General features: G+C 40.0%; 1 protein-coding gene and 1 pseudogene across 3 annotated transcripts in view; both read right to left on the bottom strand.

Annotated features, from left to right (window-relative positions):
- Window positions 1–1730: 1730 nt before the first annotated feature.
- On the bottom strand, window positions 1731–7638 carry LOC135970128 (tripartite motif-containing protein 60-like; annotated as a pseudogene).
- The window catches only part of LOC102126093 (uncharacterized), a 48311-nt gene continuing 37298 nt past the window's right edge, over window positions 4288–15300 (bottom strand). For 2 of the 3 annotated variants that reach the window (XM_005549460.5, XM_065541903.1), the window contains one exon: window positions 4288–10870. In XM_005549460.5, the coding sequence (XP_005549517.3) occupies window positions 9813–10870 (1058 nt within the window). In that variant the 3' untranslated portion in view covers window positions 4288–9812. The remainder of the gene's footprint in view (window positions 10871–15300) is intronic. The other variant, XM_045389163.2, reaches the window with a different exon arrangement.

The following is a 15300-nucleotide window of genomic DNA, read 5'->3' on the forward strand; positions in this document are numbered from 1 at the left end:
AGTATGTGACAGCCCTCCTGCTAGAGTTGGTACTATTTATACATGACTCTTAAGAGTCAAAGTAGGTTGAGAGATCTCTCTTCCTGGCACAGCCTGAGTAGGCTAGAGTACTGGGACCCTTAAAGCTTAGCTCATGCAGTCTTCAGGGGAATTTCAAAAAACCATAGGATGAGGGGGTAGAGAAAAAGCTGGCATAAATAAGTTGCAGGTGAAATAATTGGAGGCAGGAAGAGAACAGGACCTGCTTGGAACAGTACACACACTGCCTGGGTACAGCTGAACAGTCAAGCCCGTTCTCTGATTTGGGCCTTGTGCAGTGGGATTAACAGGCCCATTTCTGCTCTGGCCTGGGTGCTGAACACTTTGGTTCTAGAACCAAATGTGGATTCTGGACTCGGGAATTCCAGTTGGGTTTCACAGGCCAGTGAAGTGAGGAGGCCCAGGTGGGCCCACAAAAGTGGCTGTGGGTGAGCTTACGCCACACATGACTGGCTGCTTCTATGCCTACATTCACAAGACAGATCTTCTTCCTCAAAGCATGCCCAGGGAGATCTGAGGCTCATAGGAGCCAAGTGAAGAAAAAAGGTGATGCCTCAGCCCAGTGCTTTTGCCCTTCCTGGCTTGTGGCTTTGGGGGCTCAAAGTGCTCATCAGAAAAATGGGCAATGAAAGACTGGCTGCTCACCCCACTTTTACCAGGCGACTGCACAATGCTCACTCTGCAGCTCCAGGTACAGCCTGTGTTTCAAAAAGCTGGGGGATCTCTGGGCTGAGTTCAGGAGTCCCCCTCAGCGACTCCTCCTGCCTACCCCTCTGTGCCCACCTGACAGCTCACCATGTCTGCTGTATGCCACCCTTATTGCCTGCTCTTGCCAAGCCCATGTCTCCCTGGGTTGGCTGGGGGCACATGCTCACTGAAGCCCAGGTGGCCTGACCATCCTTCCTCCAATGTACAGCCTTAGGCAGGTGCCACCCAGGTTTTCTCCTAGAATGTGATCTCAGGGGATCGCAGCAGCACATTCCACTCTAACTTACTGACTAGTTAATCAAAAAGTCACTTAATGTACCAAGGTGGGTGTGGGCCTTGACACTCTTGATATCCTTCCTCTAGTGGGGCTGCACTGGGGGTTGCCATCCTTATTTCTTGGTGGAAAAAGCTAGCAGGTGAGGCAGGACTCAAGCGCTAGGGACAGGACAGAGAACCTAGGCTGGCCTCACCCAGGGCCCTCTGTGGCTCCTGCAGGCAGGAGGGCTCCATGGAGCTTCAGACCCCTTTTCTAGGATGGTGCCCATAGCCCCTTCCTGAATCTCCAAGAAGGGCCCACTCTTTCTGCAACCTGCACCTACTGGTCTCTAAATGGAAGGTGAGCATCTGGTCTCTAAATGGAAGGTGAGCATCCATTTATGTTTGTGGACATGGCCTTCTGCTCCATTTCCATGAGAAATACCTAGGGAATCCTGGGCCTGTGGTGGAGGTTCTCTAAGTGCCAAAGTCAGTAAGTCTCAAGAATATAATTAATAGTATTTTCTGCACATTACTATCTCAGGGTTACTTTTGCCCAAAAATGTGTAAAAACAAATATTAAGATTTTTATCCTTTACATTATCTTAATTAGGTCATCATACAAACCTTTTATTTTCCTCCCAATCACTGAATTTTTGTTTTATTCTCTTTAAATTGTTACCTGCTTTAGAGGCAAAAACTTAAAAAAAAATACACTACACAAATACTAACAGGTAACAGCAATTTATTTAAATGTAATTAGATTTCTTTAAGTAAATAATTTAAGTAAACAGTTTATATTACTTGTATAAATTATTTTACATCTCGCCCTCAATCTTAAAAAAAATTTAGCTAGGTATGCAATTCAAAATTGACAGATTTTTTTAAAATAGGCAACTTAACATTTTATTGGACAAGTTAGGTAATATTCATTCTCAAATATTTTATCTTAGAAATCAACACACTTGACAATTGATATTCATAGTATCTATGAAAGTGACATTCTGAACGTGCTTTATACTTGCCAAAAATTTAGGAGAAAAAAATCTATTCTGGCCTTCAGCAGTAAAACTTAAAGATTAAAGAAATAAGATTAAATTTACTGGTTAAATTACCCAAAAAACTGAAACAGATTCATTTACTTGTTCTTTATCTTTCAGTATCTGATAATGAACAGATTTTAAGATGTTCAGAATCTGCTTCAGTATAGAAATAAGGCCAAACAGCTCTTGTGAAAGAATCATTAAAATATACAGAACAAACCTATCACTTACATTACTTTAAAAAATCACCAAATTCATAGTCCAAAAGAATACCAATCTTATTGGATTTTACTACTGACAGAAGTGGGCTTTTTTAGGACCTGATGCAGCATAACCACTCTATATATCATCCAATTGCCCCCAAATCAACCCAGAACTGAAGGTTGATCCTGCCAGGTCCTAAGAAGACCGTCTTGACACACACCCAATTTTCATTTAGGATCGTTTCCCACTTCTCCTTCCAGTAATGTCTGCCAGAACTACACTTCTGAGAGCCCAGGACAGCAGGGCAGAAATAAAATCTCCTTGGGTTGTAATAAACGTTTGGTTTTGTTCTTCCATTACACAGCTTTTTCTATCCTCGGAGACAGTAAGTTGAGGATGTGCTGTGTCAAGATCTAAAACCAAGGACAGGTGCGGTGGCTCACACATGTATTCCCAGCACTTTGGAAGGCTGAGGTGGGTGGATCATGAGGTCAGGAGATCAAGACCATCCTGGCTAACACGGTGAAACCCCATCTCTACCAAAAATACAAAAAATTAGCTGGGCCTGGTAGTGGGCACCAGTAGTCTCAGCTATTCAGGAGGGTGAGGCAGGAGAACTGCTTGAACCTAGGAGGTGGAGGTTGCAGCGAGCAGAGATCACGCCACTGCACACCAGCTTGGGTGACAGAGCGAGATTCCATCTCAAAAAAAAGAAAAAAAAAAGATCTAGAATTAAATCTACTTGAAATAGTTCTGTCTAAGCCAGAATATAGAGGAGGATGACTAAAATCCTATATATATATATTTTTTGGAGACGGAGTCTCACTCTGTCGCCTAGGCTGGAGTGCAGTGGCACGATCTCGGCTCACTGCAAGCTCTGCCTCCCGGGTTTATGCCATTCTCCTGCCTCACCTCCTGAGAGGCTGGGACTACAGGCGCCCGCCACCACGCCCGGCTAATTTTTTGTATTTTTAGTAGAAACGGGGTTTCACCATGTTTGCCAGGATGGTCTCGATCTCCTGACCGCGTGATCCGCCTGCCTCGGCCTCCCAAAGTGCTGGGATTACAGGCGTGAGCCACCGCGCCTGGCCCTAAAACCATATTTTATATTTTGTTAATCTATATGAAAAGAGTTCAGAGTATTTTAGGTTTCAATACCTGTGGTGCACACTCTTAATACGTGTCAGCAATTCCAGGTTTGACTGCATAGAATTGCCCACTACCTCCCCCAGTAGATGTTTAAATGTAGAAACATAATCTGAAAATTTTACAAGGTTTTCACTTAGTTTTGCTAAAATGTCCATCTCTTCATCTTGTTTCAATTGTGAGAGTCAACTGTGCAACATGGGTACAATTATGCTCTCTTCATATGCAGAATTAATGTCATTGTTTTTACTACAGATACTTTCCATTTTTCACCTGAGACCACAGGCTAATTTCAAAAAGAATATTTACTTCTAATTATGTAGCTTCTGTTACATAGCTAGTATTGTCTTTGTTTACTTCATGTATATGCCAAAAAGACCTGATAACTTATGAAACATTCAACTGTTTACTTCAACAAACTGGCTCAATAAATTTAATAAACTCAATTATGTCAATTTTATAAAGTAAAATGAACAATAACTAAACAAAAATTGGATTAAATAGCATTCTGTAATTGAAACAAAATATAAAATATACTAAACATACAATACATGCACTATGAAATTATTCACATGTGAAAAATTATTTTGTGAACACCATTAAATATTATCAAAGTCACTTTCATAATCTCTGAGGGGATTATACAAAGAATGTTTCATGAAATTAGACGAAAAGAAAATTACATATTATGTGTATGGTGAGCAATAGGCAAACAAACAAACAACAAAAAATTAGAATTTGCACAAGATGATTCTAAGCCAGGAGCAATAACATTTTAGATAAATGAATTTAATACACAGCAGAGAAAATAGATTTGCTTTCAAAATCTTTGAAGTTTCTGGTTTGCTGGTAACTGATCAAAGCTTGTAAAATTATCTATTTCACTCTAATATTTTTCTTTTCTTCTCAAAGTAGGTACACAACCATAAACAAATACGATTACTTTCTCTATAAATCTGTTACACCTAAAGTTTATTTCATAGTGATATATTTGTATATTTAAATCCATGTAAAACAAAATTAAAGGTCTGTATGTGTTTAGCAGACCAGAGAAGTCATGTTCAACAGAAAAAAGTAGGATAAAATTTTGTAAATAGTTGTTCAGAATTCAGAAACATATAGCTCCACTATACTCATAATCTTTGTTACAACCATCATAATAACCTGTAGTTACAACAAAACAAAAATGTAAGTTATAGAAACCATATTCTCTAAATTATTTTAAGTTAAAGACCACTGACAAAGGGATCACTAGAGATGTTATTCCACTGTTACCCAACAGTATATTGTTACCTATAACCTTGGGTTAAGATGGGATAAATTATCATCAGTGGCAAGATACATATTCAGTGTAAAATAGCCTTAACACAGTAACAACAATTTTGGTTTATTAAAACAAATTAAGTTCACACGTTGTCATTAAAAAGGCATTTTGAAATTCACTGTATTTTAATAACCTTAATTTGCAAATGGTAAAGCAATTTCCTTCTAAAATTCAAATTGTTTCTCTTACTAAGCAGATTATCCTGATCACTTACGACACCGCTGTAAACTACTAAGTGGCCTTTCCACTTAGGATTTCTTCATGTATCTTAGATTTCAGTTTACTTAATCTTCCATGGGAAAGTATATAAATCTGTCCATCTAATAGAGAAGAACCTCTCATAGCTCTGGTGCAGCAATCATTGACCATGTTTTCACATAAATTCTAGAAATGAAGACATAGCATCAAATGTAAGAATTAAATTACATCAATATTTGCTTTTGAAAAAATACTGAATCCTTTTAATATAAAAAAGTAGGTTCCTTTTAGAGAAAAGTGATCGAGACTGCTGACTAGAAGCAGCTAGACTGTGTAGTTCTCATAGAGAGGAATGCAAGGTATACACAAATACAGCACCTGCAACTGAAACATCCAGGTACTTGCATTGGGAATAATCAAAGAAACAACTTATGGAGAATGGAGTAAAGAAAGGCAGGACAGTGGGCCACCTGGGAACAACGTGGAGCCAAGGGAACCTCCCCACCCAGTAGAGCAGTGAGTGTATGTGTGACCCTGGGAACGCACAATTCTCCCACAGATCTTCGCAACCTTCAGGTGAGGAGATACTCTCATGGACCCACTTCACCAAGGCCTTCAGTTTAACACACAGAGCTACATGGAGTCTTAGCAGAGCAGCTACTCAGGCCTGTGCAAATTCAAGAGCTTTAGATACTGGCTTTCCAGGCTTCCAGAAAAAGCAGCTGCAACTTGAGCAAAGCAGGAGTTTACACCCCTGTACATACTCATAGGAAAGAGGCAGAATCCAGGGGGCTGAGTAGTGATGGTCTGTAGGACCCACTTCTACAATGCCTCACACAGTAAGACCTACTGGCTTAGATTCCAGCCAACCATTGGTAGCAGCACTGCACCTCCCTGGGATGGAGCTACCAGAAAGAGGAGTGGGTCACCATCTTTGCTGCTTGGGCAACTTAGCCATTCCAGCCTTCAGGCATTGAAGAGCCCAAGCTGACTGGGGGCAGAAAGGATCTCCTAGCACAGTACAGGTGCTCTAAAAAGACAAGACCAGACTGCCTGTTAAAGCAGGTCCCCAGTTTCATTCCTTCTCACTGGAAAGTACTTCCCAATGAGGGTCTCCAGCTACCACCACCAGCGCTCTTTGGTTGATGGAGTTTTGAAACCTCTTTGTGATATAGTTCCTAGAAGGAAGAGTGAGTTGCCATTTTTGCTGTTTGTGTGTTAGCTCTTCCAGCCTTCTGGCTTTGGAGAATCCAAATAAACTGGGGGTGGAAGTGGTACCTCTGAACAGCAGAGTTGTCCTACAAAAATGCGGTTAGACTGCTTTCTTGAGGGGGTCCCCAATCATGTTTTCCTCACTGGGTAAGACCTTCAACAGGGGCTTTCCAGCTACTTCCTACAGGTGCTTTTGGGTTGGAAACAGGTCTGTACCTCCCTGGGATGCAGCTGTCAGAGAAAAGGGCATGCTGCCATTGTTGCTGTTTTGCAGCATTCAGTGGTGATAACTTCCGGTACTGGAACATCTGAGGAGACTAGAAACTGCAGTGGACACCCAGCATACTGCAGCAGCCCTTCAGAAGTCATCAGACTGTTACGTGAGTACCTGTTCTCATATATTCTCATGAGGCAGGTTCTCCAGGCCTGGGCCACTAGCCAATCATTGCCAGAGCTATTGAGCCAGTAGCAACATAGCAACTCCCTGGACAGAGCCTCCAGGGGCCTCTGCAGTACAACTGTCCTTGCCACCCTCAGACTCATGAAAAATCCAAAACCCTAAGTGCCTTATTCACACCTCAAACAACCTGCAGTTTACCCAAGGAGAGGAGGCCAGTCCATCCTCCATGGGTCCCACAAACTACCCACTGCTCCTCACCAGACAGTGAACCCCTAACTTGGCCAAAAGTACAGATCCTCCATCCTGGGCTGGCTGCACTGAGTGATTGCTGACCTACATCTCTCTAAGATGCAGCCCCCAGAAGACAAGCAAAGAGATGGGGCAGCAAGCCAGCTCACATGGTACCCAGAGGATTTGGTGCAAGAGCATCTGTAGTAAAGTGTGGCCAGCGACGGCCATTTCTCCAGGCTCAACTTTCTCCCATAAGAGACTTCAGCCCTAGGGGAACTGTTGGGCCTAATTTCTGCAGGATGGTCTTGCAAATCAAAAGCAGCTGGTCCAACTGCGCACTCCTTGGACTGCTGGTCTCTCCCAGGGCCCCAGTCTGGCCACAGCTGCTCACAGGGCAGTCTCAGGTACCCTGGAAGCTCATACCACAGCATCTGCACTGGTGGGCCATGCCTGACCCATGAGAAGCTCCAGCAAGGCAGCCCCTATGACTGCACCAGCCCACGCTTCTTCCCCACACTCCAGCTTCCCCCGAGACCATAGCAACTCCCCATATTTCTTTGCTGGCAGATGTCTGCAAAGGCAGGTTTGGCTTTGCTTGCCCCACCAGCAAATGGAAATGCAATATGCCCCTGCCACCCCCAGCAACTGCCACTGTAGATGAAGCTTTGGTGGGCAGAGAGCCAGAAAACTCCACTCCTGCCTTTGTGCTAACACTGTGTGGAGAACAGGGTATCTTCCCACACTCTGAACAATCACTCCTTCTTTGGGGACACAGAGAAGGCATCAAAACCTTCGCTGGCCAGCATCCTCCCCTATACCAACACCACCTTTAAGTGCAACAGTACACAGTCTCCAGCAGGTATCCCCCACTCCCCTCCCAGCTGCTTTGCTCCTGCCAGTGAGGTGAATGCCAAAGACAGGCAGAAACCCCATATCCACTAGCACTCTGCTCCAGCTGTGGCACCTTGGTTCCACAGAATCGCAAACTCCAAATCTCAAGGAGCCAGAGAACACAGTTGGGGCTCAATACAAGTCCCCCGGAGTTAGAGTATGCAGCCTCTGAGTTGTGAGCTGGGCACTGCCCACCCCCCACCACCACCAAAACAAAACAAAACAAAACTGCCAGGAACAAAGCCTGTTGGCTGCATCCATCTTATACCACAATCAAATACTCAAGACCATCAAATAGGATTACCAAAAAAAAAAAAAAAAAACCCATTCAAAGGCCAGCAACCTTAAAGATATGCCCACAAAGACAAGACAAAATCAGTGCAAAGATAAAAACACAAAAAGCCAGAGTGACTATTTTTTTTTTTTTTTGAGACAGAGTCTCGCTATGTCGCCCAGGGTGAAGTGCAGTGGCCGGATCTCAGCTCACTGCAAGCTCCGCCTCCTGGGTTTTTACGCCATTCTCCTGCCTCAGCCTCCCGAGTAGCCGGGACTACAGGCGCCCACCACCTCGCCCGGCTAGTTTTTTGTATTTTTTAGTAGAGATGGGGTTTCACCGTGTTAGCCAGGATGGTCTCGAACTCCTGACCTCGTGATCCGCCCGTCTCGGCCTCCCAAAGTGCTGGGATTACAGGCTTGAGCCACCGCGCCCGGCCCAGAGTGACTATTTTTATCCAAATGACCAAATTACGTTTCCAGCAAGGCTTAAGATGACAGAAGTAGAATTCAGAATATGGATAGAAACAAACTTCACTGAGTTACAAAAGTTAAGTTGCAACCCAATGCAAGGAAGGGAAAACATTGCAGGAACTGACAGAAAAAACAGCCAGTGTAGAGAAAAATGTGGCCAACCCGATAGAACTGGAAAACACAATACAAAACCTTTATCATGTAATCACAAATATTAACAGCAGAAGAGGCCAAGCAGAGGAAAGAATCTCAAAAGCTTCAAGACTGACTTTCTGAAATAAGACAGACAAGAATAGTGAAAAAAGAAAAGAGGAATGAACAAAACCTCTAAGAAATATGGGATTATGTAAAGAAACCAAATCCATGATGCAAGAGATTGCCTGAAAGCGATGGGGAGAATGAAAACAACTCGAAATACATATTTCAGGATAACATCCACGAGAACTTCCCCAACCTAGAGAGGCCAATATTCAAATGCAGGAAACGTGGAGAACCCCAGTAAGATACCCCATGAGAAGGTCATCCTCAAGACACATAATCATGAGATTCTCCAAGGTCAAAATGAAAGAAAAAATATGTTAAAAGGCAGCTACAGAAAAATAGGACAGGTCACCTCTAAAAGAAGCCCATCAGAAAAACAACGAACCTTTCAGCTGAAATCCTACAAGTCAAAAGAGATTAGGGGCCAATATTCAACATTCTTAAAAAAAGAATTCCAACACAGAATTTCACATCTGACCAAGGTAAGCTTCAGAATTAAAAAATATATATGATCCTATTCAGATAAGCAAATGCTGAGAAAATCTGTTACCACAAGATCTGTCTTACAAGAGCTTCCGAAGAAAGCATTAAATAAGAAAGACTATTACCAGTCACTACAAAAGCACACTAAAGTATACAAACTGCAGACACTATAAGGCAACCACATAAACAAATGTGCAAAATAGCCAGCTAAGATTCTAATAACAGAATCAAATCCACACATATGAATACTAACCTTAAACATAAATGGGCTAAATAACCAAATTAAAACACAGATGGCAAGCTGAATAAAGAATCAAGATCTAACAGTATGCTTTAATCAAGACAGCCATCTCAAATAAGCTCAAAATAAGGGGAAAAAGAAAAGTCTACCAAGCAAATAGAAAACAGGAAAAGCAGGGGTTGCAATCCTAGTTTCTGACAAAACAGACTTGAAATTAACATAGATTAAAAAAAAAAAAAAAGAAGGGCATTACATAATAGCAAAGGGCTATATATGCACCCAACACATAAGCAACATATAAAGTTCTTAGAGACCCTCTAAGATGATAAATGTTCTTCCATCGTTATTACATTTATACTGCATTTGTTCAGTATTAAATTTCTGATGTTGAACACGGTATGAGGACTTGTTAAAGGCTTTTCCACGTTTTTAACACTTGTGGAGCTTCTCTCTAGTATGAATTCTCTTATGTCTGATGAGGTGTGAGAACCAGCTCGATGCTTTGCCACATTCTTCACATTTGTAGGGTTTTTCTCCAGTGTGAATTCTCTTATGATTAGTCAGGTCTGAGAAGCACTTGAAGGTCTTGCCACATTCTTCACATTTATAAGGTCTCTCTTCCATATGAATTCTCTTGTGGTTAAAAAGGGTGGAGGAGCGGGTAAAGGCTTTGCCACATTCTTCACAGATGTAGGGTTTCTCTCCAGTATGAATTCTCTTATGTTTACTAAGGGCCGAGAACCACTTAAAAGCTTTTCCACATTCATTACATTTGTAGGGTTTCTCTCCAGTATGAATTATCTTATGTTTAGCAAGGTCTGAGAACCACCTATAGGCTTTGTTACATTCTTCACATTTGTAGGGTTTCTCTCCAGTATGAATTCTCTTATGATTAGTAAGGTCTGAGAAGCACTTAAAGGCTTTGCCACATTCTTCACATTTGTAGGGTCTGTCTCCAGTATGATTTCTCTTGTGTTTAACAAGGGTTGAGGAGCAGGTAAAGGTTTTGCCACATCCTTCACATTTGTAAGGTTTCTCTCCAGTATGAACTCTCTTATGTTCAGTAAGGTTTGAAAACTTTTTAAAGGGTTTGCCACATTCTTCACATTTGTAGCATCTCTCTGCAGTATGAACTTTCTTATGTCTAGTAAAATCTGAGAACAACCTACAGTCTTTGCCACATTCTTCACACTTGTAGCATTTCTCTCTGCTAAAAATTTCCTTATTTTCAGTGAAGATTGAGCACAACTGGCAATCGCTGCCAAATTTATTACAATGACAGGTTTTGCTATGGGTAGTTGAAAAACATTGATGAAGGCCATTATAACTGCTTTTCTGCCCCTTGCAATTACCCACACTTTGGTTGTCTTTCTTTAAATGTAAATTATTAAGGTCACAGCTTCCATATTTTCTCAGAATCACTTTTTGAAATGAATCTTTTATGTCATGCTCCGGCAATATCTCTGCAGTGAAATGAAAAGAGCCAGCTGGAGAAAAAAAAAAAAATTCTCCCTCATTAGACTCAGGTGAATACACTTTACAAATATATAATTATACAAAGCACATTAACAAAATGACAATAAAATACCACAGGCTCTATATTCTTACAGACATATAAACCTACCAGAAATATACTGACCAAAATGCCTTTGCGAGAAGTCTAAGAACCAGTTAAGCATTTGCAGCATGCCAAGTGAGCAAATGCCAAGAACCACATAGAAGCGTTAATAAAAGTATTTCATATTTACCCAACACAGTCATTCTTCATCCTATGATGACTCTAACTATAGACTCCAAACTCCTGTCTTCCCCCTCCAAAAATAAATAAAATAGTGGCACATGTGTCCATGCTTCTGGCTTATTGAGACCTTACCAAAGACTAATTTCTATATTCCAAGACAGTGTTGAAAGGAAAGGTGGTATATACTGACAGTTTCAGACAGATGAGACCAAAGGTAAATGACTGTTACAAGAGATGAAAGACTTCAGTATCATAGACAGACAATGGGTATAGCAAGTGACTACAGGATCTCAGTAAGAAACACAGGGAATGGCCAGGAGTGGTGGCTCACACCTGTAATCCCAGCACTTTGGGAGGCTGAGGCAGGAAGACCACCTGAGGTCAGAAGTTCAAGACCAGGCAGGCCAACATGGTGAAACCTCGTCTCAACTAAAAATACAAAAATAAGTAGGGCGTGGTGGCAGGCGCCCATAATTCCAGCTACTTGGGAGGCTGAGGCAGAAGAAAGGAGAATCGCTTGAACTCAGGAGGTGGAGGTTGCAATGAGCCAAGCTCGTAACATTGCACTCTAGTCTGGGCAACAGGAGTAACACTCAAAACAAAACAAAACAACAACAACAACAAAAGAAACAAAACAAAACAAAAAAACATGGGGAATCTTTTTAAACTAAAAAACACACAAGCCCAGAGAAAACATTCATAGAACGGGCTTGAGAGACTCCAAAAATCTCTAGCCTAAAAAACTGGTATCATATTCCCCCAGACAAAAGTCACTTAATACAGATTTTGACATGTGGCTTTTTATCGTACAAATTGCAACCTAACATTACAACATATACAAAATATCAAGATAATATGGCTCAAAGATAAAAATGAATATCCAGAAATCATTTATTTAAAAAAGGAGATGTAAAAATTATACGAAACAATTTGAATTAAAGTCTAGATCTACTTTTTAAAAGAAAAAAAAAATCACCCTAGAAAATCACAATTACATCTCAATGATGCTCAATGAGTAAAATGGAAAAAAAAAACACCAAAATGAAATAACAAAAATGAAACCAACAAAAAGATAAAAAGCACAGAAAGATTAAAAAAAATTGTGTAGAACTACAAAAAAAGACTAATATGCACTTCAACATTAGTAAAAAATATAAGAAAATCAAGAAGCTCGGCAAATTTCAACTAAGATTAACACAAAGAGATTTCTAACAAGACACAACATAAACAATGATTTAAAAGTTGCAGACAAGAAGAGAATCTGGAATTCAGGAAGAAAAAAGAGATGTGTTATTTATATGCATGCTTCTGCCAGATTATGAGTAAATTTAAGAACACAAATCTTTCAGGCAAGAAGGGAGTAGGATGACATCGTTAAAGCACTGGAAAAAAAAAAAAAAGTCCAAGCAAGAAACTTATCCAGCAAAAGTATTCTTCAAAATGAAAAGAAAAAAAAAATCTAACTGTATCATTATATCAAGATCTGTATCAAGATCTAACTATATGTCTTCAAGAGACTCATTTCAGATCTAATAAAAAAAAATGACTGAAAATGGCAGGATGAAAAATACAATTTATTCAAGTGTTAACCAAATGAGAGGAAAAGAGGCAACAATTTATTAAGTTGAAAACTGTCATATTTCATATAATTTACTTTAAGTCAAAATTCACAAGAGACAAAGTAGGACATTCAATTATAGTAAGAGGGTTCATTCACTGAGAACCTATAAATACAAGACAGTTTTCCCAAACACATAAAGCAAACATTGACGGAACTGAAGCAAAAACAGACAGCAATATAATAATGGAAGGATACATCAACATCCCACTTTCAGTAATAAATAGAGCAAGACAGAATATCAATGAGGGAACAAAAAACTTGAATGCACTATAAAATAATTACACCTAACAAATGTATACAGACAGCAGAATACACATCTTTTCAATATCTCATGAAATATTTTTCTAGATGGATGACCTGTGACATCAAAAAAGAAGTCTTAACATTTTTTTTTAATTGAAATTTTACAGACTATTATTTATGGTCCAAATGGAAGGAAACTAGAAATCAATAGCAGAAGAAAAGCTGAAAAATTCAAAAAACATAAAAATAAAACAACACTTTCTCTCCCCCCACTGCCGCCCCGCCCAGATGGAGTATTGCTCTGTCACCAGGCTGGAGTGCAGTGGCACAATCTCGGCTCACTGCAACCTCCACCTCCTGTGTTCATGTGATACCCCTGCCTTAGCCTCCCCTCCCGAGTAGCTGGGACTACAGGCATGCACCACCACGCGCCCAGCCAATTTTTTGTATTTTAGTAGAGACAAAGTTTCACCATGTTGACCAGGATGGACTTGATCTCCTGACCTCATGATGTGACCACCTCAGCCTCCCAAAGCGCTGGGATGACAGACATGAGCCACTGCACCCAGCCAGCAACACTTTTAAGCATGCTCTTTTTCAAGGGTTGGAAGACGTAATATTGTGAAGATGTCCATGCTGCTTAAAGTGGCCCACACATTCAACACACCCCTTTTCAATTTTTAATTTTACTTTTCCAAAAAGAAAAACAAAAACCCACAAAATTACGTAAGATCTCAAGGGACTGACAATCTTTAAAAGCCTGACAATCTTTAAAAAGAAGAAAAATATTGGAAGCATTATGCTTAACAATTTCCAAACGCAAAATAAACCTACAGTAATCAAAGCACTTTGGTACTGGTGTAAAGGTAGAACACCAAAGTAATGAAACAAAATGCAGCACAGATATAAACTCTTGAATATATGGTCAAGTGAGTTATTTGTACACCATATTGAAGCATTATACACAAAAGAAAATAGGTAAAAGCAATTTAAACTTTCCTTACCAAATGAATGGATAATTTAAAATACAAAAAAGGGAATATTAATCAGCTTTTAAAAAGCAGGAGACCTTCTAATACCTACTATAAAGACAAATTTTGAAGACAACATGCTAAATAAGCCAGCTACACACACACAAATACTGTATGAATCTACTTACATGGAATCCTTAAAAATAGAAAATAGAATGATGTTTGTAAAGGGTCAGACAACAGGAAAAATAAGTAGTGGATTCATGTGTATAGCATATTTCTTTTACAAAATAAAATGTTCTAAAGATATGTTGCTAAAAATGTCAATATACTTAAAGCTGAACTATGTAATTGAAAATATTAAAGAGTATAAAATATTGTTTTTTTAACTTTTACGTTTCAGACAGAGTTCTGCTCTTGAAGACCAGGCTGGACTGCAGTGATGCCATCTCGGCTCACTGCAACCTCCGCCTCCCAGGTTCAAGCGATTCTCCTGCCTCAGCCACTGCAGGAGCTGGGATTATAGGTGCACACCACTACACCTGGCTAATTTTATATTTTTACTACAGATGGGGTTTTGCCATGTTGGCCAGGCTGGTCTTGAACTTCTGACCTCAGGTGATCTGCCTGCCTTCACCTCCCAAAGTGCAGGGATTACCGCTGTGAGCCACCATGCTCGGCCCTTGTATTTCTTACAATTAAGAATATAAAACAATCATTGACTACTAACAACAACAACAACAAAAAGCAAATATACAAGTCATAAAATAGGGGTAATATTTACACAGGCAAACACACACAGAAATAATTATATTGGCAACATATGTATGACTGATTAACATGACTTTTGTCCAAACATTGGTTTAATGTGTACAGAGTTGAAATATTGGCATACAAAATTTTAATACATAAATAAAAACTAAAAACACAATTAATTAATGTGACATAGCCTACTGTAAAACATGAGCCACTAAGATAGAAAGTAGTGGAACAAAATTTAACAAAAAAATTAACCAAAAAATATTGAATCAACATAGTGTACTACTAAAAAATAATTATTCTAGATAGCCATGCATTTTAACTGTGACTGCACATTTATAAAGAGCACATATTTTGGTATTTTTGTTCAATTTCAACTTTTCCTATAGGTTCAGAAGCCACATGTTTAGGTTTGTTACATGGGTACATTATGTATTGCTAAGGTTTTGGATACTGCTACTACTACTCAGGTGGACAGCACAGTACCCCATAGGTACCTTTTCAGGCCTTGTCTCTTTCCTCTCTTCCTCCTCTAGTGGTTCCCAGTGTCTACTGTTTTCATTTTTTATATCCATGTATACT

The sequence above is a fragment of the Macaca fascicularis genome, chromosome 3, assembly GCF_037993035.2.
Source record: "Macaca fascicularis isolate 582-1 chromosome 3, T2T-MFA8v1.1".
In the NCBI taxonomy this organism is placed as follows: domain Eukaryota; kingdom Metazoa; phylum Chordata; class Mammalia; order Primates; family Cercopithecidae; genus Macaca; species Macaca fascicularis.